The 27,829-nt window shown below is 36.4% G+C and overlaps 2 protein-coding genes and 1 long non-coding RNA gene across 3 annotated transcripts in view; all 3 read right to left on the bottom strand.

Annotated features, from left to right (window-relative positions):
• Nucleotides 1–561: 561 nt before the first annotated feature.
• Nucleotides 562–4,338, bottom strand: LOC140164868 (uncharacterized). Its single transcript, XR_011860594.1, has 2 exons — nt 4,268–4,338; nt 562–1,976 (listed from the first exon to the last, which is right to left on the bottom strand). It is a non-coding gene; the product is annotated as an uncharacterized lncRNA (long non-coding RNA).
• A 9,675-nt stretch (nt 4,339–14,013) lies between these two features.
• Nucleotides 14,014–18,352, bottom strand: LOC140163696 (putative uncharacterized protein MYH16). Its single transcript, XM_072187012.1, has 7 exons — nt 18,187–18,352; nt 17,615–17,855; nt 17,157–17,349; nt 16,521–16,850; nt 16,151–16,291; nt 15,146–15,349; nt 14,014–14,085 (listed from the first exon to the last, which is right to left on the bottom strand). The coding sequence occupies exons 1-7, from the start codon at nt 18,350–18,352 to the stop codon at nt 14,014–14,016; spliced, it is 1,347 nt and encodes a 448-aa protein (XP_072043113.1).
• Nucleotides 18,313–27,829, bottom strand: part of LOC140164866 (myosin-16-like) — an 83,480-nt gene continuing 73,963 nt past the window's right edge. The window contains exons 28-33 of the mRNA XM_072188247.1: nt 21,812–21,868; nt 20,446–20,699; nt 20,146–20,224; nt 19,266–19,511; nt 18,684–19,012; nt 18,313–18,403 (exon numbers count right to left, since the gene is read on the bottom strand). Of these exons, the coding sequence (XP_072044348.1) occupies nt 18,701–19,012; nt 19,266–19,511; nt 20,146–20,224; nt 20,446–20,699; nt 21,812–21,868 (948 nt within the window). The 3' untranslated portion in view covers nt 18,313–18,403; nt 18,684–18,700. The remainder of the gene's footprint in view (nt 18,404–18,683; nt 19,013–19,265; nt 19,512–20,145; nt 20,225–20,445; nt 20,700–21,811; nt 21,869–27,829) is intronic.

The raw sequence follows: 27,829 nt of genomic DNA, 5'->3' as shown, positions 1-27,829 counted from the left end.
ATGTTGTCATTATGATGTGACGTGTGTGCGGATGTACTTCCAAACGGATTCAATACTTCTTAATAAAGAGTCAAAATTCTTTCCATTTTTTCGTTCATTTTTTGCGAATTGGTACCAACCCACAAGAGTTTATTAATAGCAATGTTAGAGGAAGACAGGTACATTCATTCATTCATTCAAGTGAAGTAATAGTAGTAGAATATCTCACATAGTATTTGAAAGCCACAAATTATCACTATGTCACGACGTCGTGTCAACTATCCTACCAAGGGATATTATACACAATGTTATATAATCATCTTCTCCTTTTCCTCTCAATGTCTCTTGGACCAAAATTCTCAAAAAATTACTTTTATTTATATATATAATTTATATAAGCTGTAGACAGTTGTTTCTCCTTTTGTGTGTGTTCGTGTTTGATACTCAGCCAGTAAGTACCGCACACGTTGATGGTTTAAGAGGTTATAAAAGCTTAGGCAACTTTCCTATATTCTAACACAACAGGCATTTTAAGAAATTTACGCTTCCCTAAAATAAACTGCAATCAAAGAAATAAAAATATGCATTTTCAGTTATGATTTTTTAATGGAATGAGGTATAACATAATCTAACGACTACTTTTTAAGTAAGCTTATGATTTAAGCATTCTTTAAAGGAAACAAAGTTGAAATGTTATGCTTGGAACTTAAAATAATATGATGGCAACTACAATAAACTACACTCTACAGCAGAAGTGGATGCATTACTTAGTTTTAATCATTTCTGTTTTGTTAAGGCTTTTTTGAAGTATTCTTCTTTCCCAATCATGATCACACATTTTGTCATACATGCACAGTTTCTATTAATAAATACACTAAAATTTGAAATGAAAAATAAAAAATCATATGTCCATGTTTCAAAATAGTGTGCAGTGATTGTTCTAAGCAACGCAATGCATTTTCCCAATTGATGTGGCGTTTGTTAATAAGCAATTCAATAAAATTCCTTGACAACACGATTTACAAATGTTAGATATGTGATTCTATAAAAACCAAGTCTCAGATTGAAAGAAAGTGCGAGTATGCCATTACAATGGTCTTTTCAACATTAGGTAAGCTTAGGCCGCCAACACCACTCGCATCTTTCCTCATTCATTCAACTCTGGAGCTAAAAAAGCGACAGTGATTTTTTGTGCTGAACGAAAAGGACGACACTGCGTGATCTACTTGCAAATAATGTATGCAAGCCTGCACCCAAGTTTAGGCCTAAGCTCCGAATCTCTTTCAGCCGTAGCCCTAACAAGGAAGGACAGGGTTGTTTCCTACAGTTTCCCTACAGGATCTTTTCCTAGAAGAAACAGGCATCTACGCCCTATGTACAAGCACCTTGGGAAATGCATGGTTTGCTAAAGTACAATTTGCCCTATTAATGGTGTATCTTAACATCTTAGGTTTTGCAATAAATTACTGTATAGTCTAGAAACATTCTACATACATTAAAGAATATAAATAACAGACAATATAATATTAGAAATAATTTAAGTTTCTATTGCATTATTCCATGAAGCAATTTCTTTTGTAAAAGTTCATAAACAAGTTTTTAGGTTTGTTTGATGCTGTGTATAACATTCTAAAATTTTGGCATTATTGCTTTATTACACTCATTTTACTGTATGTAAATAACATCAGTAAAAGGGTTGCTTTACTTCCCTTGGTGATTTCGTTAATTTTTTAATTTTTAAAGTTACAGTCATATCAGTTAGCAAGTTGCGATTATCACCATTTTAATATTCTTCTTTCATCATAATGTTTTGTTTAAATAGTAATTTGAAGATCATTTTCAAGATCGTCGTCTTTAGAGTCGCCGTTTGTATGGCCTATGCTATTTCTACGGCTATGAGTACCATTGGATGATATGGAGCCGTTGCGTGTCCGGCTACGCCCTGAAGAATATGAAGAGTAGATCGACGATGATCTGACGAATGGACTGGTACTAGCCTGAAAAGAAACACCACAGAGATTAAATATTAGCAGAAGGTATTATTAAAGGAGTAGTATGAAAGTAAAAGATATACAGGGCATTTCAAGAACATACTTAGTCCAACCATATCCAAAGGCATAACAATGAATTGGAAATATAGAGTTCCTATAACTTTCAGCCAAAATGTCTACCAATGTTAGCTATTATATTTTGATGCAACAACATTATCCTCTCCAACTGAAACTTGGTTAGAACAACGGCATAACAGCACTCTTTCTTAAATCAATAGAGTGGACGGGTGCGAAGCACGGTACAAACACTTATATAGTCTGTTCCACTTGGTTACACGAACCGTCGCTATCTATAATCTGCAATGAAATAGGCAGTAGCTGTATGTAGAGATGTCATCGCCACCCCTCCATCCCCACCTTTCAGATGGCAGTGACATCATCATTCCTTTGTTCACATACAAGTATAGAAGTAAAATTAACTGCATCCAGAATAATTCTTGATGGAAAAAATTACAAGAAATCTGTACTTCCAATTCATTGATAAACCTTTGGATAAGGTTGGATTAAGTATGTTCTTGATATGGCTTGAATAAATCTTTCTTAACGTACTCCTTTAAGAGTTTCGTATCATATTCACTCATAAACTTGCAGTTTTGCTCATATTTGACCAATTTGAATCAGGCATGACATTGAAGTGGGTTCAGCATATGCAAAGGAATTCAATTTTTTTCATACATTGACAGGTGAAAGCCTCGTGATATCAAATGGAGACTCAGGAGTACCGCGGTAAATGGCTGGTACCTTTCGTGCATTACGAGTTTACGACCTCAATTGAGATGAGGTCATCAAGGTGAGAGGTCATATGAATACGAAGGCATGTCATGTACATGCGGTGGATGAGTGAAAAGTCCATTGAATGAGAAAGAAACCGAATTGAGCGAAGTTGTTTTTGAGCAGATTAAGCTGTCATAGGTCACCGTTTTGATAATGCGCATATCGTTACTGCTCACGTTCAACTGCGCAGTAACCGCCGAGTAACGATGTGCGCATCGGAGATTCGCACAGGCTTACGGGATACTAAAATGGTCTATTAAATAAAAAAGTGTGGGACGAATTAGTTTGATAGTAGCCTATTGGAACCAAATTGGAAATCAGACAAATATTCGATATTTTGGCTGAAGCAATGCCCACAATAATGAATGCATATGTTAATTGTCAAACCAAACGTGCAACTTGCCTCTACATTCAAGATGCAACCAATTATGTGGAGTTGTCCCTGTTACCATAGAGCAGACAGGAAAGTCAGTTTTTTAAGTTGGCAACAAAATCGTGAGCGTTGGTAAGTAGTCGCATTTAGTATTATCGGCTTTCAAACTCTCTGTTTCTTTTGTGTATAATATAATTTCATCTCACACTACTATAATCGTGATTAGTATATACAATATTAAACAAAAAAAAAATTGAATTTAAAATTTACTACCTTCAAATTCAAATATATTTGATTAGTAATTGCCACAACATCAAGTGCCAGTGGTGCATATCGCATAGTCTCACCAATTAAGTCCGACCAAAACACCATGCCTGAGGGAAAAAGTATCACATAATGTTTTTTTCCTGAGATTTTGCTAACCTATCGACTTAATAATGGTTGATTAATCGGAATCTGAATCTTGAGACTTGAGACTAGAATACCTAGTCCCAGCTTTGGGGCTAAAAGGAAAAAAAGTGCAAGAGTGAAATTGGTCATGATAGTGCAATATATTTGAATGCTTGAGGGTGGAAATACAAAGAAATGTGCAAATCAGGTCTTTATAATATAAAAACAAGTGAGTTACAGGGTGTTACAGAACTAGGCCGAAATAGGCTATTCCAGTTGAAATCCTATACACTCTTATGGAAGAGCCATAATTCCTAAATCTCCCACATATTGTGGGTTTCTATTTCCAAATGGAGTCACCCAATCAGGTAGCTCCATTTGAAATTCACACTCTCCTATGTGTGGTAGGTTAAGGTCATGTGATCACGTTAGGTGTGTTGGATTTCAACTTGGCTATCCCAGTAAGACCTATAATATGCACAAATCCAGCCGGAGCAATGTAACCAGATATAATTAGGCAAGATCTCCAATTTCAAAAAATTCCCATAATGGACACAATTTTGATCCAAATCGTTTTCACGTGGGAAGGATATTTTTAAATATTATGTGTCGTGCAATAATCACGTCGTGCAGGAAGTGAAGTTACAACGTGCAGATTGAACAACACCGCAGTCGATCAGTTAAGGACTTGATTTTTTACCGTTTTGTTTTGCTAAGAGTTGTCAAGTTTATTCGTGAGTCGTTTACAGCTTAATAGAAATGCTGGATCCTCGATCCTCTCTAAATACCATGAAAAATGGCCGTAGAGAACATGGATGGAAAATAGAGAGAAGAGAGAAAAGGAGTTAACAGTTGCATTGAATATCATTAAGCGTTTTGGCGATGAGCTGCGGTATTCAGTATATACATCATGGTATTTGGGATATATAATATTCCGGCTTTGCGTGGTGGTACATTATTTATCAATTATTCGGTATATATCCAGTATTAATTTGTACATGTGTATTTTTCTACATATACACTGGTTAGCATCTTTTGTTCTATAGGCCATGGTCCAAAATTGGCCAGCAAGATAAGGAATTGACCGAGAAAATTGTAGACGAATAAAGATAAAAATAACATAAAAATATTTTGAATTTGGTCACTTGGTCAAAATACTCAAAATACTCTTGAAATGCCCAAGTAAAAATCTTTAGAGGACCCACTCATGGTCAGAATACACTAAACGTCTTAAGGGCTTGGATAGCGACGTTTTCACATATTTTTGTGAGACCTGAGAGCATCAGACATATCGAATCGCATCTTGAATACGAGGAATGCCCTTCTAATATCAAATAATTTTGATTTTTGAAATTTGCGATATAATACATTTGATGGCAAATGATTAAAATTGACATATTTGAAATTGAACAGTCCTCGAAATAAACGTTATAAATCTAATGATATGTACTTAAAGTGTATGTAGCTGGGATGAAAAGCCGACGATCGACGATCTGTTTTCCCCAAAACACCTACTTTTTTGGTGTTTTGGGGGACAAAATCTATATCTTCAATACGAAAGTTACACACACTTTAAGTTCATATCATTAGATTTATACAATTTACTTCGAGGACTGTTAAATTTCACAAAAATATCAATTTTAATCATTTGCCATAAAATGTGCATTATATCACGAATTTAAAAAAAATCTAAATTGTTTGATATCAGAAGTACATTACTCGTATTCAAAATGCAATTCGATATATCTGATGTGCTCTCAGGTCCCACAAAAATACGTGAAAACATCGCTATCAGAATCCTTAATGGTAATATACCGAATACGCCACTCACTTGTAAACGCTTGGACGTGAATAACGAGTATAATGGTACAGACACAAAATGTCAACGGCGATAACGGTCTACAAATTACGATATATTACGAATAAATATAACATGATAGCAAGAAGCAAGAGGGCTTTATGGTATTTGTTGCATAGTAAACTTATTTTCAAAAATGTAAAACTTGGTCATTGCATTATTACATACACAACATTTTATGTGTATGTATTTTTTTTATTACCTCGAAACGAAATTAATGAGGACGACGAGTTCTTAGAATAAAGGGTGAAATTGTGAAGATTGGGAGTTTCTTTGGCAACAAAAAACATATTTGAAGAAAATTTGAAATTTGCAAATGTATGGCATTGAAAAATTTGTGCAACATTTTTTTAAACAAAAATTGGCTAAAAACTAAATCAGTGAGAATGTTATATTCTTAGAATAGAGGTCGAAGAAAATGTTTTTGTTTGGCTTGCAACAAACGCACATATCTGAAGAAAATTTTAAATTGGCAAGTGTAATAGCATCCACTTTTTTCACTGATATTATCATTTTTGAAAATAAGGTTTTGAAAATAGTAAGCTATCGTTTAGTGATTTGAATTGGCAAAAAATGAGGCTATCAAACTTTACAAATGCAATGTGAAGCAAGTTGTAAATAATACGTATTGAAACTATTCTACTGCCAAATATTGCAATGAGATTATACCCAAGCACGGCACATCTCGCTTTCTTGCTTTCATGTCCCCCCAATCAAGACAATACATTTAACACATAACTTCAGGGAGCCATAGATTATCATGGACGCTATTTTGTGTTTGCCAATGCCGCGTTTCACGCTTATATAGCCTATGTTTCAAGAAGAATGCGATCTTGATCGTGCAATGCAGCGACGCGTAATGAAGAAAGGGGCGTAGTCTGTTTCTTAAAACACAAGATGAAGCTAAAATGGCAAGACCTGATGAGAATATGTTACTCCATTGTAGTCGATAAGAATTGGACAATGAGGGAACGTCCAGTTCGATATATCAATCTTTGAATATGATGAGTAAAAGGGTCATGCTGATATTTCTGATGTGAAAATCAGAAGATGCTGTTAGTGTAACTCTGTACCTTTTGGTACCTTGTGGTACTCGAAAACCCAATCATTTGCAACATCATTTGATCCATTCATTCCAATAGCCAAAAATGTGAAATTTGAGTACAATTGCAAAACTAGAAAAGGTAAGTAAAGTTCTGCTCTTTGTGGTGTTCATCCTCTTTTGACATTTTGTCCATGTCCAAATTTCATAAGTATTGACCGTTGATTAAGTGAATCAAATGACATAATTATGTGTTTTGCATATCTAATCAAATCACTTAATTATGCGTGTTGCATATTCATCATGCTCTTCAAATTCAGGTCTTATATTTCCTGTTTTTGGAAACATATATCCTTTGACCTGAATCAGCAAAGAAATTGGTTTGAAAATGGTGATAAAATCTAATTTGATACGTGGAAAACACAAAATCAAGAATTTGACCATAAAGCTAGAAGATAAAATATTTAGATAAGCTCTAGTCACCAAAATTACGATTATAACTTGAGCTGATTAAATATTGCCACTTGATTTTGTCAATAAAATCATGGAATGACAGAAAATATCCAGAAAATGTACTTTTTCCTATACTTTTTGAACAGAATAATTTGAGCAAAATGTCTCGAAATTGTAAAAAAATCATATTTTTCAATTTAAATAGTGTTGCAACAGATTAAAAATTATATTTTCAAATCCAATTTCTTTACAATTTTGACTCAGATATATGATGATTACACATCATATATATGCCAGGAAACTTTGTAACAGTTTCCATCATCCTTGGTTACTTTTCGATGATAAAGATAACCTCGAACGTAATTATATGTACGACTGGGATCTTGTTTTCGGACGTAATAATTAGTGTAATGTTACTATGAATGGCGAAACCGTAATTTGCTTGTTAATCGAGTCACTTCGCAGCGAATAGCGATAACGAGGTCTACTGATGTTTTTGTCTCTTGTTCATCTCCCGATGATCTCTCAATGATTTCATGACGATTTGGCAGAAGTCTTTTGGTGATTTTTTTCCTTTGAGTAAGACGAATCCCTCTTCATCCCTTCAGTCAACAATTAGAATAATGGTTTACAATATCCTCGTATTTTGCTACAATCGGTTGTGTATTGTAGATTATCTGGTAACTATTTTTCTTAGATTGAAAAAATTCCTATGCTTTTTATCCTCTCTTCCTTTGGTGAATTAGATGTAGTTGCATAGGTTGTCAATATACCTGCAGATTCCAAGATGCCCTTTGATGACTGGTGCTGAATTTGAGTAGACTCTGTGTTGACGCGTTGTGTAAATTAGGAAGATAATTCAGTTGGATGTTTTTGCCTTTGTGCGATGCTCTGAGGGAAATGCAGTCTTCTGTAAAGTGTGAACTTTGAATTTTCAGATGCTACTTGATGATAATGCATGCAGCACATTGTCGAAAGCGTCACATACTAGTATCTGGTAGTAGTCTTTGCGTGAAATGTTCTTGTGTAGTAGATTACAAGCAGTCAGAGCTCGACAGCTTTGTTTTCAATCCATCGTGAAAGCCTCTCTCACCACTGCTTTTCTCAGATTTCTTGTATTTGACGTTTGATGTATTCGTATTAGTTCACTCAGCCAGATCGGAGCTTAACGTTTGATGTATTCGTATTAGTTCACACCGCCAGATGGGAGTTAACGTTTGATGTATTCGTATTAGTTCACACCGCCAGATGGGAGCTTAACGTTTGATGTATTCGTATTAGTTCACACCGCCAGATGGGAGCTTAACGTTTGATGTATTCGTATTAGTTCACTCAGCCAGATCGGAGCTTAACGTTTGATGTATTCGTATTAGTTCACACCGCCAGATGGGAGCTTAACGTTTGATGTATTCGTGTTGGTTCACACCGCCAGATCGGAGCTTAACGTTTGATGTATTATTGTTACCTCTACAGTGTTGAATGGTTCTGAATGTTATACGCCTGTACTATCGGAAACACTGAGGTTTTGTTGTCCAACAGTTTACTATGGAGAACTGTGATCGAAACAAGCTGGTGGTGTGGTGTTAGTTTGAAAGTATTGTAGATTTTCTAGTTCTCAGAATTTTCTTCTATATGAATGATCAGAATTGCCGTGGATTTCATTGGCGTTATTTGTGATCTATATACACCATCTTGAACCATCCAGATGTCGTAGCAGATGTTACTTCCCATGTGGTAAATCAGTTGAGAGTTGCGTGATAACAGCAGAAGTCGGTCAACTTGACTATGACAAGAGGTTTTGTTTTCCTTTCTCATTTTCTTTCCTTTTATTGTTCTGTTTGATGTTCTCTTCTTTTTTCATTTTGTTTTTGTTTTTTTATCAGTTTTCTCTGTTCTTCCTCTTGAGCCGTTTCTTTTGCTTCCATCCTCTCGTTTTATTTTTATTTTTCCTTCCCTTTCTGTTTTTATTCCTACATTGTGTATGTTCATTTGCTGTGGGAACCGTCAAGCTTCCTTTGAAAATTACGATGTAGTTTTTCCCGAAGAAGTCGTACAATCCTTACGTCTTTTGCAAATCTTTCCATCACTATTTTTTGCAGATCGTGATTATTGCTTGTACTTTCTTCATCATAATGCTTTTTAAGTCTCATTTGCTGTTTCGTGATAATCCGATATACCTGCTTGATGATATTTGTATAGATGGAAATGCTGTTGGAGCATTGTACCTCATCTCTTTCACTCATCTCTTTCGTCGTATTTCGAGTCGTAAATATGTCTTTCTTGTATTTACCCTCTTCGAACTCTTTTTTTTTCTTGTATCTGTTCCCCTGCTTAATGTCGTATCACCCTTTTTTGCTTTTCGCTGTTTCTATTTTTTCCATTTTATCATCTCTTGAATTAATTTGTTTACGATCGCTGATCAACCTCCTTTTCATGTCACTTCTAGCTTAGTCGCATATGTTTCCTATTGGTTGTGCTCTTTATACGTAATATTCTTTTGTTTCTCGTTATTAGTGTTGAATTCATCTCTCCTTTGTATCGCCACAACAATCTCTTTTCCTGTAGTCTATGAGAGCTGCATTTCTATATTCCAATATTGTTTGGTATTTGCCGGTCAGATGTTAGATGGGCGTTGTATATCCTCTTCTTCTTGAGCGTTTGGTGATCGTATCTTTGGCTTCTATCTTCATTATCAGCAATATCACCGTGTTATTTTATTATTGGCGAACGTTTTCTTTTAGAAAAGAATAAGAAAAAGTGTAGGATCGTGTCTGTATTGGTAATTTTATTTGTCTCTGATGAGGGTTTTACTGGGGCCTCCATCTGCTTCTTCTTTATCCAGTTTTTATTCTTTATATATTCTCTTGATTCTCGCTATTGATGTTCAATTCATCTCCCATCTCCTAAGGTCACAACGCTCTCTCTTCTGTAGTCTTTGGTATTTGCTGGTCAGGAGGTTAGGTGGGCGTTGTACATCCTCTCTTCTTTGAGCGTTTGGTGATCGTGTCTTGGCTTCTATCTTCATTATCAGCAATATCACCGTGTTATTTTATTGGCGAACGTTTTCTTTTAGCATTAAGTATGTAGATCGTCTTCGTATTGTAATTTATTTGTTTCGATGAGGGTTTTACTGGGGTTCTATCTACTTCTTTATCCAGTTTATTCATATATTCTCGATTCCGTTATTGATGTTCAATTCATCTCCCATCTTCTGGCGGTCACAAATCGCCTTTTCTTGTAGTTCGGTATTTGCTGGTCAGGTTAGGTGGCGTTACATCTCTTCTTCTTTGGAGAGCGTCAGCGTGGTTGTATCTTGAATACGTTGGTTTCTGTCTTCTGGCTAATCTGTCATCAGTAATATCACCTTGTTGTATTGGCCGTGTTGAACGTTTTTCCAGTAAGCAAGTGACCCGTTGGCAGTAATATTTTTGTCTGTTGTGTATTGTATTTGTGTTTTACGTCTGAAAACATTTAGTTGAAGTCGCTAATGGGTTTCTAACCCAAATGATTTTTAAAGGCACTTTCGGTGATTCCAAGATAGTATAAAAAACATTTGAAATATGTGGCGAAGAGAATAAATTAAGAAAACAGCAGTGGTTAATTCTCCGTGTAATTGAAAGTGTCCGTATGGACTGGAGGGCCTCCAACACTGGCTGAAGAGTATATGATAGGATGTCACTATACTCTAACAAAAAAATAGCACAAATCTTGATTTTTGATGATTTTTGTATGACTTCTAATCTAACGAATCACTGATAGTACCTTTTGAAATAGTAAGAAACCCGCAGGGCAGATTGAGATTACTAAGACCGTTTCATTTCAAAAACAAACTTAAGTGTTTCTTGATAATCAAAAAATCGATATAGAAACTTTCTCTGGCGATAAATTATTCAGGCTGGTAATTGGTGGCAAATTAATTGCAGCAAATGCGTGATCATCATTCCGCAGTTTTAAAGCATTTTTTTAAAGAATTTGTTTTGAAACTCACGTCTTGCATTTCTCACGTTGCCCTGGTTGTACTCTATGCGTGTGAATGTTTTGATTAATGAAAATTGATTGCACCACCTCCCCGAAACACATGCAAAATGTCATCAAATAGCCAAAACAGATCAAACAGAAGTTCACAAACGACTAGATGTAACGGTAAAAGTGAACAAATATGATTTTTCAAATTCTTATACCAGCTTAAATTCTCTTGATCAATTAATCAGTTATTAGCTAAGCAATCGTATTTTTTTACCCTAATGCAGTAATCCAACAGTCACAAAAAGTGCCTCAGTAATGCCATCATCTGGCTTTGTTATTTGATATGTGAAAATATTGGGTAAAATATTTGAAAGTACAAGAATAGCCATTCGAATTATTAGCAAGATATAAAAAAATATAAATATTTGGAAGGAATGTTTCTGAGCAGGCAAGTAGTTATGGAACATACCCTTTCAGTGCAGTTAAGTCAAGAGAGGAAAAATAGAGAGAAAAAAAGTACGTCATGAGGTTGTTAATTAACCGGTAGTAGAACGTAGCTAGTATTAAAAAGCATAAAAGGTACAGAATGCCACAGTAGCTATTAGTTGAATGTGGGAAAAGGGGAATTGCCTGGGACCAAGACTAAATTCAGCCAGCATTTAATTGTGTATGTGTCAATAGAAAGAGAGAAACTTGGCCCAGGTCCAGCATGCATATGGACAAAAACACAAGACAGAAAGATGGAAATGAAGATGGTATCATACAAATATACTGGAGGCATGAACAGTGTGTTAATACTTTTAATTTCATATCTAATGATGCGCAGACTGTTGAATTCTAGCATGGGCAAAAAAATGGTACATTTAGTCAAAAAAAAAGCTAAATTCCAAAAATAAAATACAGTTGGTATTTTTGATAAGCTGACTGTATACGGTTTAATCCTTTTGAACAACTGAAATGAAATTTGTTTGATCGTTGCCTTATGCTTGTTGCTTGCTTCCAGCCATGGTATTAACCTACTACATGAATCGGCCCTGTGGTATTTTGCAGCATTTCTTTTATACTGATTCATGCACGGTATAAAACAATTTATATAAATTATAGTATATCAAGTTAGAAGCTTGGTTTTTAGGGTTTTACATGGGGACGAAAAGCTAAAGGTATATAAACACTGCAAAAGAGAAAGCAGAAAAAAGGATTGATATATCGTGTCGAGCAGGGCGTCAGTATATTTATATATAATACCTTTGATCTATACCCACGGAGCATAAATTTCTCAATAACAGTGCAATCTTGAAATAGGAATAAATACTCAATCTATATATAAATACACATATTGTTTCATTATATTCCCAAGAGCCAATAAATGTACCGGCATGATTTTCAGCGAAAATCGGGAGACCGTCATATTGATTTAATATTGTAAAAAAGTCGATATTGTACACCCATTCAGATATTAAAAGGTTAGCTACGAATAATAAAATGAATGCAAAAAGCTTGGTACAAAAGTGTTTGGAGCACAACATTCCGATTCGACTACAAAATTTGGTCTGTCCAACAAAGCGGAAAGACAGGGAGATAATAAGCAGATATATTTTATACAAGTGGTTCCAAAGAGTGGAATTATCGAACTCCGCCTTTTTACAAGATATTCTGACTGGGATATGGTGGTCACGTAATATTGAATAATACAAAATATATATGTTGGTGAATACGAAAATCAAATAAAATATAAATTAATGAATAAATAGAAGTGCAATATTATGTAATTTACTCAATTATTGTTTCAAATTCTTGTGATATCAAGGTAAGTTTTTAATATCAAAGTAATATAATATGATTTGAGTATAATTTGAGGTTGTCCTGTGGATTTTTGTCCTTTTTAAGTGACCGGCAAGTCTCCTCCTAACCTCAAATCAACGCTGTGTCGAAATCATTCAAAAATAATTGTGCAGTGCTTCTCATGGATTCAAATTTTATACATATCCACTTAATAGCATTTCTAGAACAAAAAATAACGTAAGGTGCAAAAAACTTTTTCTTACAATTGTTTCATAATACCAAAAATATTGTTTCAGGTTTTCAAAAATGAAATTTGAACATTGCTGTTATTATGCTTCTTAAATTTCATATGTGCTTCCGGCATCTTCCTTCCAGACATCTCAATTTCACGTAGGAAAGCAGAGAGTGCCGATATAGTTAATGGCCAGAAAAACTATATCAGCTTCGATCAGCGTAGGTAGCCTTTAGGACAACGGCATTAGCAAAGTTTGTGAAATGCGCAAACTACCGTCAGACCATAGTAGGCAATAATTTTATTATGTGTACACTTTGGTGATTGTAAGCTTTGACCGGTTCTGCAAGGGGTTTCAGCTGGAGCTTCTTCCCCAGTTTGCCTCAACTCTCGCCCCTGCTCGACAGGTGCGTTTTATTAGGTGCCGCAGGCTCAGATGCAACTGGCTCAATCCGACTCCAACCACACTATGTCTGTTCTGTGTCATCGCTGAAGGTGCATCTGATCTTGCATGTGCATCGAATATAGGCTCGCTGCTGTATGACAGGTTCTTGGTTTGAAAGAGTAATATCATCTAATCTCAAAGAATGTCCAATTCCGAAAGTGCAGGTCAATATCATTTGATAAATATTCCGCTGACTTAGAATATGCCGCAGAATGATCAGCACCGTAGTAACGTTGAGTGCATAGCTCCCGACGCAAAGAAGTCGCCTTTTGGTACTACCCTGTGAACACGTTGCCATGTTTGGGGGTGATCGGTCTCAAGGCATTGAAAGGGGTGCCCTAGGTGGACGGATCAGATCTCCGTGGGTACATCCTCTGGTAGCGCCGCCTTCAGCCTGGGAAGTTACCTTCCAATCGTGGGGTTGGTGCGACAGATGATAAGCAGGAAGGGGATCGACTCGTGGAAGTGGAGTCAGTGAGGGTGAGCGGGAGCGATCAATGATAATGTGTATGGCTCTGGTTGGCATTTCGTCACCAACTTCCTGAAGTACCTGATAATCCCCTATAATCAACAAGCACCATAGCGCGGTGTTGTGGTGATTTGGTTGCGCATGTTTGCCTCGGAGTTTAATTCAGTTGGTTCTCTGGTAATCCTTTCAAACACGCTCCTCAGCATCTTTCAAGCTCGGTTTGGCAACGGCGCCACTTGGTAAGCAAGGTTGGATGTTCTACTTGCTCCTCCTGTTAGAATTAAAATGGGTGTCAACACATCGTAAGTGTGAGCACTTAGATTGCATATAGTAAGTTATTGGTTGAATACAAAGTGTTCCATATCAAAGTTCAATGAAAAAACAAATATTGTAGACTATACTGGCGAAATAAATACTATCTCCCCAACACTATTGTTGTTGGATCACAACATATCATATTTGGAGGAACACAGATAAACTGTTCTCAACAACGTCAGTTTTTAATCATTGTCTTTTGTAATATATAAACTGTATTTCATAATTATGACTACAACAAAAATTCTGTAAGAATGTATACATCGACCTTGTATATGTATCATGTATATGGGAATTCTAAGAACAATTATGCAAAACTTTTAAAATAGTACGCAGACATTTTACAATCTACTTTTAAATTTTTCATTGAGTTTGAATTTTGAGTACAATTATTTCAGTATCACTAATTTACTTTTTAATATCCGTTTTATTGTCTTCATTTGTTACAATGCGTAAAACAACTCACCAAACTTATGCAATCCGTCGGCAATCTGTAAAGCAATATGGAAACATGCTATCGATTGTTTTTCAATAGATAATTTTAACAAATGGCACTTGTTTTCAGTTCATGGGCAATAGCTTGAGTTTGTGAGTGTATCAATTCAAAACAGTACTTTCAAGCTCATCGCCCAAAAGTATCGTAAAATGTCTTGATCTCAAACGTCCATGGCCAATAACACTGCTTGTTTGTCGTTTTGGTTTTCACTGATCTGCTAGATCGCCACAAAGTTATAACCATTATACAAGACAATCCTCTACTTTTAAATTCAGCTAACGTATTTGACCAAAGCCCAACTTCAAATTCGTTAGAAGGGTTTTATTTGGATCAATTCCGAGTTCTACACACACACTAAGATTTTCATAGCAATGCAATCTAATTCCAATCCTAGGTTATTATATAATTAATTCTTTTAAAAGACCCCACTATGTGTACTGCACCTCATGATTAATATCACAAACACCCAGCTCATAATTAGCTCTTGAATTCAAGTCCCATTGTTGGTAATACCACTTACGGTTTCTTCCACTTGGCGTTTGAAGATCTTGCATCTGGTGTTGAGTTTCTCAACGGTTTCCTGCATTCTCTCAGCATTCTTATGGTCTTCCTCTGCGGCATAGATGACTTCCTTCAGACGGCGTTCCTGTTTGCGCAAGTTCTTCTCGGTGTCACCACGGCGGCGTTGTTCACCTTTCATAGTCGTGTTCGAGGTTCCTTCCACCTGGGTGGAAGATAAGTAAGAGTGTACATAGTAGCTGTGATGGCTTGCATTACTTTTTGATTAGTTTCAATAAAGAAGTATGTAATAGTCTGCTGTTTTCTTATTTTTTTACGATAATGCCTTTATTTTTCGTTTAGATGTTAGTTCGAAGGCACTGTGAATTCACAGACTCCTAACATACTCTTGCCATGCTTACTGTATTTTCTTTATCTACTTCCGTTTCAAGGTGCCTACAGTAAGTTATGTTATTGAGGTTTAAACATTTCTACAACAATAAACGTCTTTAAAAAGCAATGAACAATGTTATGCTGCAATTTATTTTGGATAATTCTGCTTTATTGTGGTGTTTTGGTCTGCTTAAAAATTGCACATATGAATTAATCTCATGTACCAAACAGACTGCCGAAGTTCTTAGGCACAGCGTCTAATTTGGCCCTATTCGCTTTAAAAATTGTTTTAATGACGAACGACAACACTATGTAAATGTTAAATATTGTGCTTGATACAATTAACTGTATCGCCAGGATATGATTCGACGTGGTGCCTTACTTGCTGCCAATATTAACACAAAATGGGTCTGTGAATTCGCAGCTTCCGAGCCCAAACAAGTGTTTCTCAAGAACAGAATAAATAGGCAACAACATTTGCATAATCCAAATAATGATTGCTACTAAATAGTTCCAACTTGTATAATGTTGTCCAAAAGTTGTTACTGTTTTAATAAAACGATTTAAAATGAAAATCAGAACTTTGATGCCTAATTATATACGTACTCTCTGTTCCAGTTTCTGGATCATTCGCCTGCCTCCCTTGAGTGCTTGGGCCTTCGGCCTCATCAAGACGTGCTTGCATGTCTTTCAGGGTAAGTTCCAATCCCTTGCGCATCTTCTCGCCAGTATAGCGGTCTTGTTCTGATCGTAGTTCCTCTGCCAAGCGCATGGCCTGTTAATAGGAAAAATAATGAAGATTAAAGTCAAAATTGTAGATGCAATGTTTCTTTGGCAATGCTAATATTAGAGTATTTTTACAGCTGAAGTTTTATAAAGTATTTTACACCTATTGACATGTTTTATAAACATATGTTTTAACTTATGTGGATGATTTTCTTTCACTCAGTTGGACGTTATGACATAATGCATGGAAATTGCACAGTTTCTACATTCTGACTTACATCGGTCATAGCCTTCTTAGCCATCTCATCCTTGTTTCTTGCATCATTGACAGCTTCTTCATACTCAGAGCGGGCAGTAGACAATTCGGATTCAACCTTGCGGCGTTGGGCAGTCAGGCTGTGGACGGATACAGTCAGTTCGGATACACGGTCAGTGGCATCGGAGAGTTCACCTTCGGCAAGTTTGCGTCCACGCTCGGAGTGCTCGAGAGCAGCACGGAGCTCTTCCAGCTCGGTAAGAAGCATGTTGCAGCGACGTTCTGTGAGTTGGAACTGGTCACGTAGATCTTCACGTGCACGTTGTTCGTCATCAAGTTGAGCTTGCAGTTCCTGAATGAGAAAAAATAAACGATACAGGGTTTTTTTAATCGTGATGTAAGTAACGCTTTTGATATTTCATTATAAAGACCTCGAATATTGCACGATTCATTTTATTCTTTGTTTTATTTTATTGATTACGTTACACATCCATTAAGTGTTGTCGAAACATTGATTTCCGTATTAGCACTCCTGGGATGCAACAGGAACGGACCGAGTCAGTTAGGGTTGTCACCCTACTCTTATCGAAACTGGTTTCGAGCCACATATACATGTATAGTATTTGCTTTTTAGTTTGACCATGCAATATGAACTAACCTTGATGGTGATTTGCAATTTCTTGACAGTCTTGGATGCTTCAGCATAGTTCCTGTTGGCGGCATCAAGTTGGATTTCAAGCTCATTCACTTCTGTCTCAAGCTTCTTCTTAAGACGTTGAGCATCAGCCCTACCCTTGGCTTCGGCCTCCAGACTGGCTTGCATAGATTCCAGGGCCTTCGCGTGGTTCTTGCTGTAAGGTAAAAATACACAAACACAATAGAGATTCAAATAATTGTACCTGATTCACTGCAGGAATTGAACTATTCTCAAAGACCTTTCCTCTCTATGTTTAATTTGAGATTCTAGCCTGCTCAATATGAGATTGTATGTAGATAAGTTCATGTCGTGGTAGTAACATTGTTACGTGCCCAACTGACTAGTGCCAGAAAATGTTCAAGTACATTGAGTTTATGCTTTCAAAATCAAATGTTTTATGTTTAATGCAAAATAATTACCGGGTGACTTCGAACTCTTCATCCTTCTCACGGAGGCGGCGTTCAATTTCAGACTTGATCTGTGTGACCTCAAGTTGAGCTCTCACCACCTTAGCCTCTTCCTGTTCCAGAGCACCTTCAGCCTCTTCCAGTGCGGCTTGCAGCTCTTCCTTCTCCATCTCGGCACGTTTGAGTGCTTTCTGGAGGTCGTGTGCGGTCCTGCCACCCTCACCAAGCTGATCGGTAAGATCTTGAATCTCATCTGTTTACATAGTAAAAAGAATTTATAGTTACATTTATTCAGATTATCTTATAATGAAAGTATTGTTTTCATGGACTGCGTAAAGTTAATAAAATAACGCCTCTAGCAATTTGTGTTTATCTATTTGCATTTGAAAGAGTAACAGAAAAGCTTAATTGACTCTCAGTTGCTGCGACGATTGATTGACCAATGAATCAAACACTAATCGCTCAACGACTATGTGCAAAATCAGCTTCAAGTTCGTATGGCTAACAAAAGATACATCTTTAGGCAAATATAAATTTATGTCGTGTTTTAGTTGTAATGTGAAATTTAGGAATAAAATATTTACCTTGCAAGTTCTTGTTCTCCCTCCTGATGATCTCGATTGTTTCAAGGCTCTCTTCGTGTACACTCTTGAATTTGAAGAGTTCTGTAGAGTAGGCACGTGCTTCGCGTTGTGATGCTTCCAATTCTGCAGTGAGCTCATTAATTCTCGCCTGCCATTCTGCGGCCATCTTGTCGAAGTTCTTCTGCTTCTTCTCCAAGGCTGCGCACAGGTTGGCTTGCTGTGAACAAAGAAGGAAATGGTTGAATGCATTGTTATTATTATGTTGTTGTTATTGCACTTGTTGTTGATATTATTATCACTTTTGTTATTTTATAAAGCAAGCATTGAAATCTATTTTACTTGTACGCATAATTCCAAATATTGTCGTTAAGTTAAACAAGGTTAAACTTAAAAATATACATTTCTGAATATTTGTCTACAAAGGATCCAAAAGTCAATGCAATATATTTGCTTTAGGTTTGAGTTGTTTTGTTGTTAGGAATCTAGCGTCCTTACTCTCTCTCAACATCAATCATCAGATCCTCGCATTCACCAGCCAGTCTTGCTTTGGTCTTCTCAAGCTGCTGTTCTTGCTAAGAGCTGTGGCGAGTTGTTCTTCAAGGGCTGCAAGTTTAGCTACGAGCTTCTTCCTCTGTTCTTCCAATTCCTCTGCACGTTGAACGGCCTCACTGTCGAATTTGGCGCGCAGGGCGGAGAGCTCACTGTTGACTTTAGCAAGATTGCGTGTGGCTTCAGCTTTGCCTTCTGCTTCCTCATCCACAGCCTCTCTGAGCTGGTCGTTCTCATGTATAGCATTCTTGTACTGAGCTTGGATTGAGTGCCTTTGCTGGAAGATAGAAATAAGAAATAGAAGTGATTTAATAGTTGTATTAAATTGTCAAATATTTAGCTTCAATGCTGAATCTTTTTTTTTTTTTTTTTTGTTTGTCTTTAAGTCATCTTTCAAAACTTTAATATCTAGATTAGGACACCTAAACTTACCTTATTTAAAGAGTGTTTGAACTTCAGGTACTGTAAAGTCATTTTACAGTTCTAATCATTGTATTCTTTTATAGTGCAAAATGCTCAATTAGACATACCCTGCTTTCGTCCTCAAGCTGTCTCTTGAGATCTTCAAGTTGAGCAGACAGCTGTGCACGAAGCTTGGTGAGTGCACTTCCGCCGCTCTCGGCTTCTTCGAGTTGGCGTTGAAGATCAGCATTCTCCTGAGACATGCGGCTCTTGTGGCTGTTAAGTTCGGCAATCTGGCGTTGAAATTCATCAAGGCGAGCATTTGCTTCTCCTAGTTGGGCTTCTAGTTGATGTGCGGTTTTGTCTGAATTAATCTATAGGTAGAATAAGATGCACACATACCAAGCATAATTAAATACGGGTACGTTGGTATAGAGCATTTCAAAGTATAATAATGTGTTATTTGTGAGATCTAGGACGATTTTCTTCTTACATTAGTTCAAATGAACATTGCCAGTAGTAAGTGCTTAATATCTTAAAGGTGGGTGACCTGATTGAAAGAACCATCCCCACTTTAGCCCATTAAAATGTTGGTATCAGGTAAAAGCTCATATTTTCTCCAAATCGGTATATTTCCGAAGAAGTCCTCAAAACCCTGGCGAATTAGTCTCGACTGTGGTATACCACGTTTGAGACTAATTCAAATGTTTACTTGATGATATCTACGGAAATACACTGATTTGGAACTCCTAATGTCAATATATTAATAAGAAAATGTATTACATGATCATGATGACATTCATTAATAACAAACACTGTAGACCACCAGTATCACGCTGTATTAATGTCAGTAATTCCGTAAGGAATTAGTCAAATTTACGTGTTCTTTTTGCATGAATGCTTGAAAGGGACGACATTTTATGTTATAGGTAAGTTTTAAAGAATTCGATTTTCCAAATATACCGGGTCACCTTCCTTTAATATACTCTCTTTAGATTATCTACTTACCTTTGACCTCTGGAGCATTTCAATGTTACCTGAAAGGTCATCTACCTCTGCCTTGAGTTGTTGACGTTCTTTGTCAATCCTGCAAGACAAAATATCGATTGTACAAGTCTTAGAAAATCAACTAAGATATTTCAGAGTATTTCAATGTACTGCTACTGATTAACAGCCTGTTCTTTAATTAAAAAAATCATGCACGTCCAATTTATTTAGCTGATACAATATTGCTTCCGTGGTATATTAATTTCAGATGGGTAAATTCTGTAGCTCTCAGGTAGGCTAATTTATCGATCGATAACTTACTTTGACTTAGTTCTGTTGAGAGCCTCGCAGTTCTCTGTAAGTTCAGACACGGCATCTTGGTGTTTCTTTCGCAGCGCTGCTGATGTTGCTTCACTCTGCATGTGAGTATCTTCCAATTCACGCTTCAGTTTTGTGACTTCTGCCTCACGTCTCTTATTAAGTTCAATTTGGACGTTCGTTGCACCACCTTGTTCCTCTAGACGGTCACTAAGGTCTTCGAGTTCACGTGCAAATTCTGCACGTCCCTTCTCAGCCTGTTAAATAAGCAAATATGAACAAACATAATAAAAAATGTCCAAGCAATTTTATTTTTATGTTTATTATCACTGTCTTCATCTGTTTCAGATGTGTGAATTTATTAAAGGGTATCAATACAATTTGAACCTTGAGTGACTCTAAATTATCTCGTCCAGCGATGAACTCTTAACCTATCTAAAGAGCAGTGACCTATTATTTATCCCCCAATCATAAGGTCACGGGTATCAATTTTCCAGGTGTTGATTAACGCTGCAATAGTGCTGTACGTCTATATCCAATATGTCATTGCGAATTCTTTGACCCTTTGACAGATTATCATTTTATAATGTGGTGAATGTGGCACCATCTCTGGAATGCAATACTTGGTAACATCTTTCCTTGCATCTCTCATGCTTTAACCTCAACTTTATCTCACGCAAAATTTATATCTGTCATTTTATGAAATGTATTCTGTTAGATCTAGTTCCCAACATCGTTGTGCAGTAAGCATCAAAAGAGGAATGAAAGGAATGCGCGGCATCTACTAATTTCCTCCTAGCAATATTTAGAGAGGACAACTTAGGCTGCTCTCTGGACGTTTTAATTTTGAACCCAAATTCAATATTATTCTGTTTTTGTTTCGTCGTGAATTATTATGAAACATACATATATTTGATCATTTAAGCCGTTTGGTGATAATCGCAAAAATATTAGACAGTCAAAATGAATTAAAGAATTAGATGCTATATTGACAGAATATTGAAAAGAAATATTTGTCTGAAATGAAACGTGATTTTGATGGAGGTGATAACAAGTCTACATAACTATCCTAGTATGAAATCCCAAATCTTGACATGTCTTAATAAGCAAATTCCTCCACGACCATCAAATGCCTTCCCGCCATGTCATGACATTTAAGAAGTACGACTCGGGTTTATTTTTAGCGCTCATCAAAATATCACCCAGATGATTTTAACCAAACAAATTCCACAATGTAAGTGATGCTTTTTCTAAACTTCCGAGCGTCATTCTAAAATTATTTGCCATGTCTTAAGTTGATAAGGTTTTAAAATAGCAATTAAAGCTTGCCCGATGAAAGGTTTTTACCGCGAAATGACCAACAACTTACCTTAGCACGAGCCTGTCTTTCGGCCTCAAGTTCCTCCTCGAGCTCTTCAATGCGAGCCTAAAGTAAAACAACAAAATACAAAATACGGAAATTAAATGTTTGTCTTTAACATTCTGGTTAGGAACTCCTTCTGTAGCAGTCAAATGGAACATACGTATAAACAATTAAACCGTACCTGCTTTGATACATGCATTCTAAACATTATAGCTCTCTTACTGGAGAATTCCTGCAATTTAAACAAATTAACGCTGGAGCTGCTCGTTTTCCTCGTTTTGGTTATGCGATACGGATACTCTGTAGTAGGTTCTTGATTTCAGTACTGAATGAACCGGAAAGGTTACCAACTTATTTTTTATCACTACAGGGAGAAGTGTAATATACGCGCCTGGCAACTTATTAAACCAAGAAAAGTCAGAAAACAAACACCACAAAAATCCCATTAGATCGCTGAATAAACATTCAGATTTGACACGTTATAGTTCCTAGGAAACGGTTGTCAAGGCAATATTTAAATCCGTGAAATGGTGGACGTCACTCAAATCAGTCGTATATAGAATATATATCCATTGATTACGGGATTTACAATATGGTACGATGTGTAATTAGCGCCAATTAAAAGTTCATCTTCAGCCTACCAGTTGCAAATATTTCAATTAAATCGTCCTGTGATTCTTCAGCTGGGTTGCCGATTTTCCCACCAGTCCTAATTATCGCACAGCAGGCATTTTGAAGCCCCTGGAGTGCTGCATTCACGTCTCGGAACAGTCAAAATTAGTGTAATTTGTAAATACAAATAGAAACTATGCATTCTGCTGCAAGCAGGCCGACATCTTGATATCTTGACTGAGATAATGACACGACTTGACTTTGAGCACTATCCTTGGTCTAAACTTACCATCTGAAGGTCCTCGGCAATACATTGCACTATAAATCCTTAGTAATCCTATACAATTTGACCAACATGCCCAATTGGAACTTTTACAACATTTCAATTCATGCAATAAGAAAACATAGCAGAAACTCCATGCAGATATGCCTACTTGGAAAAGGTGCTTCATTCCTGGCGCAGAATCGCCCATTTCATAACTTCTTCTGATAAGCTGCTTTGATTTAGAGCTGAGCTTGGCATAATTTGAATGGCCGACGAAGTCGGTAGCATGTGCATATCCACCAGTAGAAGTAATTGATGAAGACGACTTCTTGTATGATATCGAAGAGCTACTAGCGAGAGACATCTTGAATAGTTAGTTGGTCTGTGTTGATAAAGTCTTGATGCACGAAGAATTGGTCAATGTATAAGTCTTCCTGTAGTAGCTAGGAAGAAGTACTGTTGTGATGTTGAGATGAGAGTGAAGAGCTGCTGTTGCCTGACTGCTGGCAAGCCGGGTACTGATACTGACTGCAAATATTGCACTTGCTCGAATAGTGTACGAAGTGACCCTGACGTTGGTGTCAGCTCCGGATTTGGTATTGCACTGAAGAGGTGAGAGGAAATTCAACCGTCCTTGCAGATGAAGAGACTGTTCCGAATATCTCTACACCACGTTATTACCTATGACTGAACTGTCAGAGTACTGATATAGACTACTAGATAACATTGCCTTTTAAAAAAATTAGTTGGTGTCATTACAGGAGGCCTTTGGAGGTAATGAGACACTATTATGCAGTCACAGATCAGGGAACAGCCAATAGGGAAGCTCAGTAGGGATGTCAACCAATCAGAACGCAGCTGGCGCACTAGGTCCACCAGTGCTTATTTGGAATTGGAATGTGCCGATGCTAATATAGGAGTGTTGTGAGATGCATATTGAGACGTGTGCACATCTGTGGATGCCTGTTGAGAAACCCGACTCGAGGCTTGCTTTGCCCTGGCTGCCTGAGAGTTCACTCATTGATGCCAGTGTACGTGTACAGATGATGTGCTACACACCATAGGATGAATTCTCCAGCACTGACATCATTTGTATGGCATCAACTACTATGACCCAGAAAGATATTCTTAATGTCAGCTGTCTGTAAACCCTTACAATAACTCATCTTATCTTATCCAGACACATCATGATATCTTAACAAATTCTTTTTAAGCATCTCTAAAGTGTTCATTACTGTTATCTCAAATACATTTGACACAACATTGCTTAATTAAGCATTACAAATGTTTATCTATCCAAACAAATAATATTCCTTAATCTCTAATACGGGCAGATCTTTGGTACTACTTACTCTACTCATATATCATAATTGAAACACTACTAATAAACTTACACATGTATCTTGTTTATCATATTGAGTAATACCAGTGTATAGGCTAACTGACCCAGGGCATGTATGACCACACTCCCCACTCTTGACTAGATCTCTGCCATTCCTTGGATTCCAAGCCAAATGTGGTAAAGGCATATGAGTGCATCTATCTATAGGATATTTCATTGACACCAATCAAAAGCTTCAGGAAAGGCACCCCAATCAAGAAATATCCATTCTACCATGGATAATAAGTAGTTTTCAAACTGTCATGTATACAATGATATATATTAACATGGTAGGACACTCTCGTGGCTATTTATATTACACTAATTGTTGCTATGTTTAGATATTCAGCTGCTGGGGGCATAACAAGATCTAGTTTTTATTCCGTTGTATAAACAAAGTATTGGGGACATAATTCTTATGAAATAATGATATGGCTTTATATCTAGTCCTATTACTAGTACATAAATAATATATTCCTCTTAATTATAGACAATATTGTGCTCATGATCAGGAAGCTGTAACCTAATAAAGGTTTTAAGGAGCTCATTATAGAAGCGCTGTAGGGTCCTGAGATGATTAAATATTTACAAATGATGTCAGTGTAGTTACATAGTTGGAGGTATGATTGCAATGTCTTTGCATATGTTGAAGACCATAATAATGTCATTGCACCCTACATGCTCAATGAATAATTTATGTTGGTTTTCAATACACAATTGTTGCTAACTTAAACATAGATGTTATTATAATTCAAGACCGAATTGAAATAAACTAGTTTGCGTATGACAGACCAAAAATACCATATTGCGCAGGTCAGCAATCAATCGCGCCGCGCCTTTGTCCTGACGTCAGACGCAAACTAGTCCTTTCTAATTCGGTCTTGGATTATATTGTGGGTTTGTACCCTGGTACAACTTCAGCATATGACAACGTTATATAATAATCTTACATCTCCACCGATACATAACCATTTATTGAGACAGTACACATATAGCCGATGTAAGTTCAATGTAAGTGCAATAAGTGTATACTAACTTCAAACACCAGCAATAAATATGTCCATAAAGGTAGTAACCGTGCTGTGTGGCTCAAATGTAAAGGTTACTTTAATTTGACACAAGCTTCACCTATACACCGTAATCAGCATTGGCAAGGTGCCCCTTCAGATTTATATTTCCATCTTACTCAGTCAATGTTATACCTATAGTTGGCTGGGGCAGCCTTTTGTAGATTTTCCAAGTCTATATTAGTGTACCAAACTTGGACCGGTGTCAAAAAGTAGGTCTAGTCTAGTCTGATAATCTATACGTTATCATGGCCATATAGCTTGTCCCATAGTTTCATCTTCAGTAGATAGCATAGTCTAGTCTGATACGATATCATGGTTATATAGCTTGTCCCATACTTTCATCTTCAGGAGATAGCATAAGTTTTGACTTGAACATTGTTGATGTTCATTGTCGCCTTACATATTAATTAACTTTTGTTATTATTGCTTTAAAGTTTCCATGGTTGATTTCATTTAAATTACATGCTTTTGAGGGTTTTATTAATCATTCATAATTGAATCGTCGTGTCTAACAGCTGTATTTTGATCAACTACTCTTCACGTCTCTGTTGTACGTGTCTGAAACAGCAATTTCTCCTATGGGTGGCATGGGTAATGATGTGTTTATAGGATGTGCGTATTTCTTTGAGCGGTAAGTCCCAACGATGCTAATTAAGAAATACAAATGCAGGGACTTACAAATATTTCTCATCTTTGTAATGATTACGTTTACATGGTCATGGTGCCTAGACATTTTACATATTGCGAATTTGGTATCGCTTTTCCATTATTATTTCCCTTTGTAAAGTTGGCTAAAGTTGAACCTTTGAAAAAGTTCACCATTATTTCTATTGTCATGTATATAGTCCATGCGAGAGTACAATGCCTTTTGTCTGGCTTAAGATTTTATTAAGCTGTATCGTCTAAAGTACTGACAAAATTAAGTTCACTATGTAAGTCGATATATGTTAACCATTGAAAGGCAATTTTTATTAATGAGTCAGAGTAAACATTTTAGTCAAAATTGAATTGCAATTATTTGTCTTCTTTCTGTTTGATTAAATCTGCTAATTTGAAGTTAGTGATTGTAAGAAAGTCTCCAAAGTGACAGCATGAGCAAAGGTCAATTAATAATGATGCAATATGCCACCCGAGTAATGACGACCAAACATTCCTACCAGGTGAGCTAAGATTAACGATGTCTTTGATATTTAATGAAACTTTCATTGAACCATGCTAATTACCGTTTGAGCTTTGTCCAGTAAGTCCATATGCTGTCTGAATAGCTGAACTAATTGAAAGGTACATGGGTAGGTCAAGGGTCGATAAGAATGCTAGCTCATTAATGTAGAGGATGATTAATAGCGATGTTATGTGTCTGCAATGATTGCAACTTTTGATACGACAGGGCCTACTAAGGGCGTAACATTTGCTCTTTAACAATTCTACAAGCTCGAAGGTGACAGAAGAAATTTACATTTCTGTCAGTCATTTAATTTTTCGTAGATCTTTCTTTTAAACAATATAGTCACAATAAATTGGGACAAATATATTTACAATATATCTAAGATAAATTGAAGCCAAATTTTATTGCAGAAATTATTTTGACGCCATTTTAAGAAAACATTTCATGAACACCGAAACATCTGCATGTTTTTAAATATTTTCGTGCTTTGCAATTGGTCCGCAATTACTTCAATCTATTAATTTAGTTATCCAAGATAACTGAATAGTCTAAACCTGTTTCTGAAATAAAACTGTCATGAGTCCTGCAAGAAGTGTGATTTGTTAAGATCAGATACAGTGTGTCGATTGCGATTTATTACGTCCTTCTTAGTAGATCTGAAAGTATTTAGAATAAGATGTGGAATGATTTATAAGTTTGCCCTATTTTACTGATGATGATAGAAACTAGAAGCCAAAACATTCGACGGCCCTTATAACTTATTGAATGAAGATACGTAAACACAACTGATCGTCATCCAAGTATTGTATCGGGTTCGGTTCACGTATGTGCCTGACTCCGCTTGTAGACGACTGGCATTTAGACTATGTACGCGAGTACACCAGTCATGATTCATCTGTGGTTTCATCTTTAAAGTGATGAGCGAGATAGTCATACTTTGTGGAATTAATTTACTTCAAACATCAGTGATCAATTAATTTCAAGGACATCGTGTCGATATTGTAGGACTACTATGGCTCATCTGTCGTCGATATTTTTCGTGATAAATTTCCTTTATTATTATTTCGCGAAACAAATCTTTGTTGCTAAATGAATTTGCTTGGTTCAGGACATGGGCCTAGACGATAAATGGTCAAATTTCACACATCACTTGGCCATATTGGCCTATTCTGATAACATTTTATCTGATTACTTCTGGGGAAATAGGTTGCAAATATGCACGGAATGATTAATATGTTGATTTGAATCTATTTTTGAGCGATGATATAGGGAACATACTTCTGAAGAACATAATTCAATTTACCATCGCATGTTCTTCTAATCTTTACAACATTTTAGACAAGTATTTTTAAGGTCAATTTAATTTCAACGTGAATATTATGGTAGATTTGTCGGGTGGGTGTGTGGGTATGTGCGTGTTTTTAACCTGTTTAGTAATGATCCCAAAATCGATTCTAATTTTTGAATATTCAACATTTTTGGAATATTTTAATGATTTCAAGATCGTATCATGCCAATATTATGGGGAAAA

Source organism: Amphiura filiformis, chromosome 11 (genome assembly GCF_039555335.1).
Source record: "Amphiura filiformis chromosome 11, Afil_fr2py, whole genome shotgun sequence".
In the NCBI taxonomy this organism is placed as follows: Eukaryota; Metazoa; Echinodermata; class Ophiuroidea; order Amphilepidida; family Amphiuridae; genus Amphiura; species Amphiura filiformis.
This window is presented reverse-complemented; position numbering and strand designations above follow the sequence as displayed.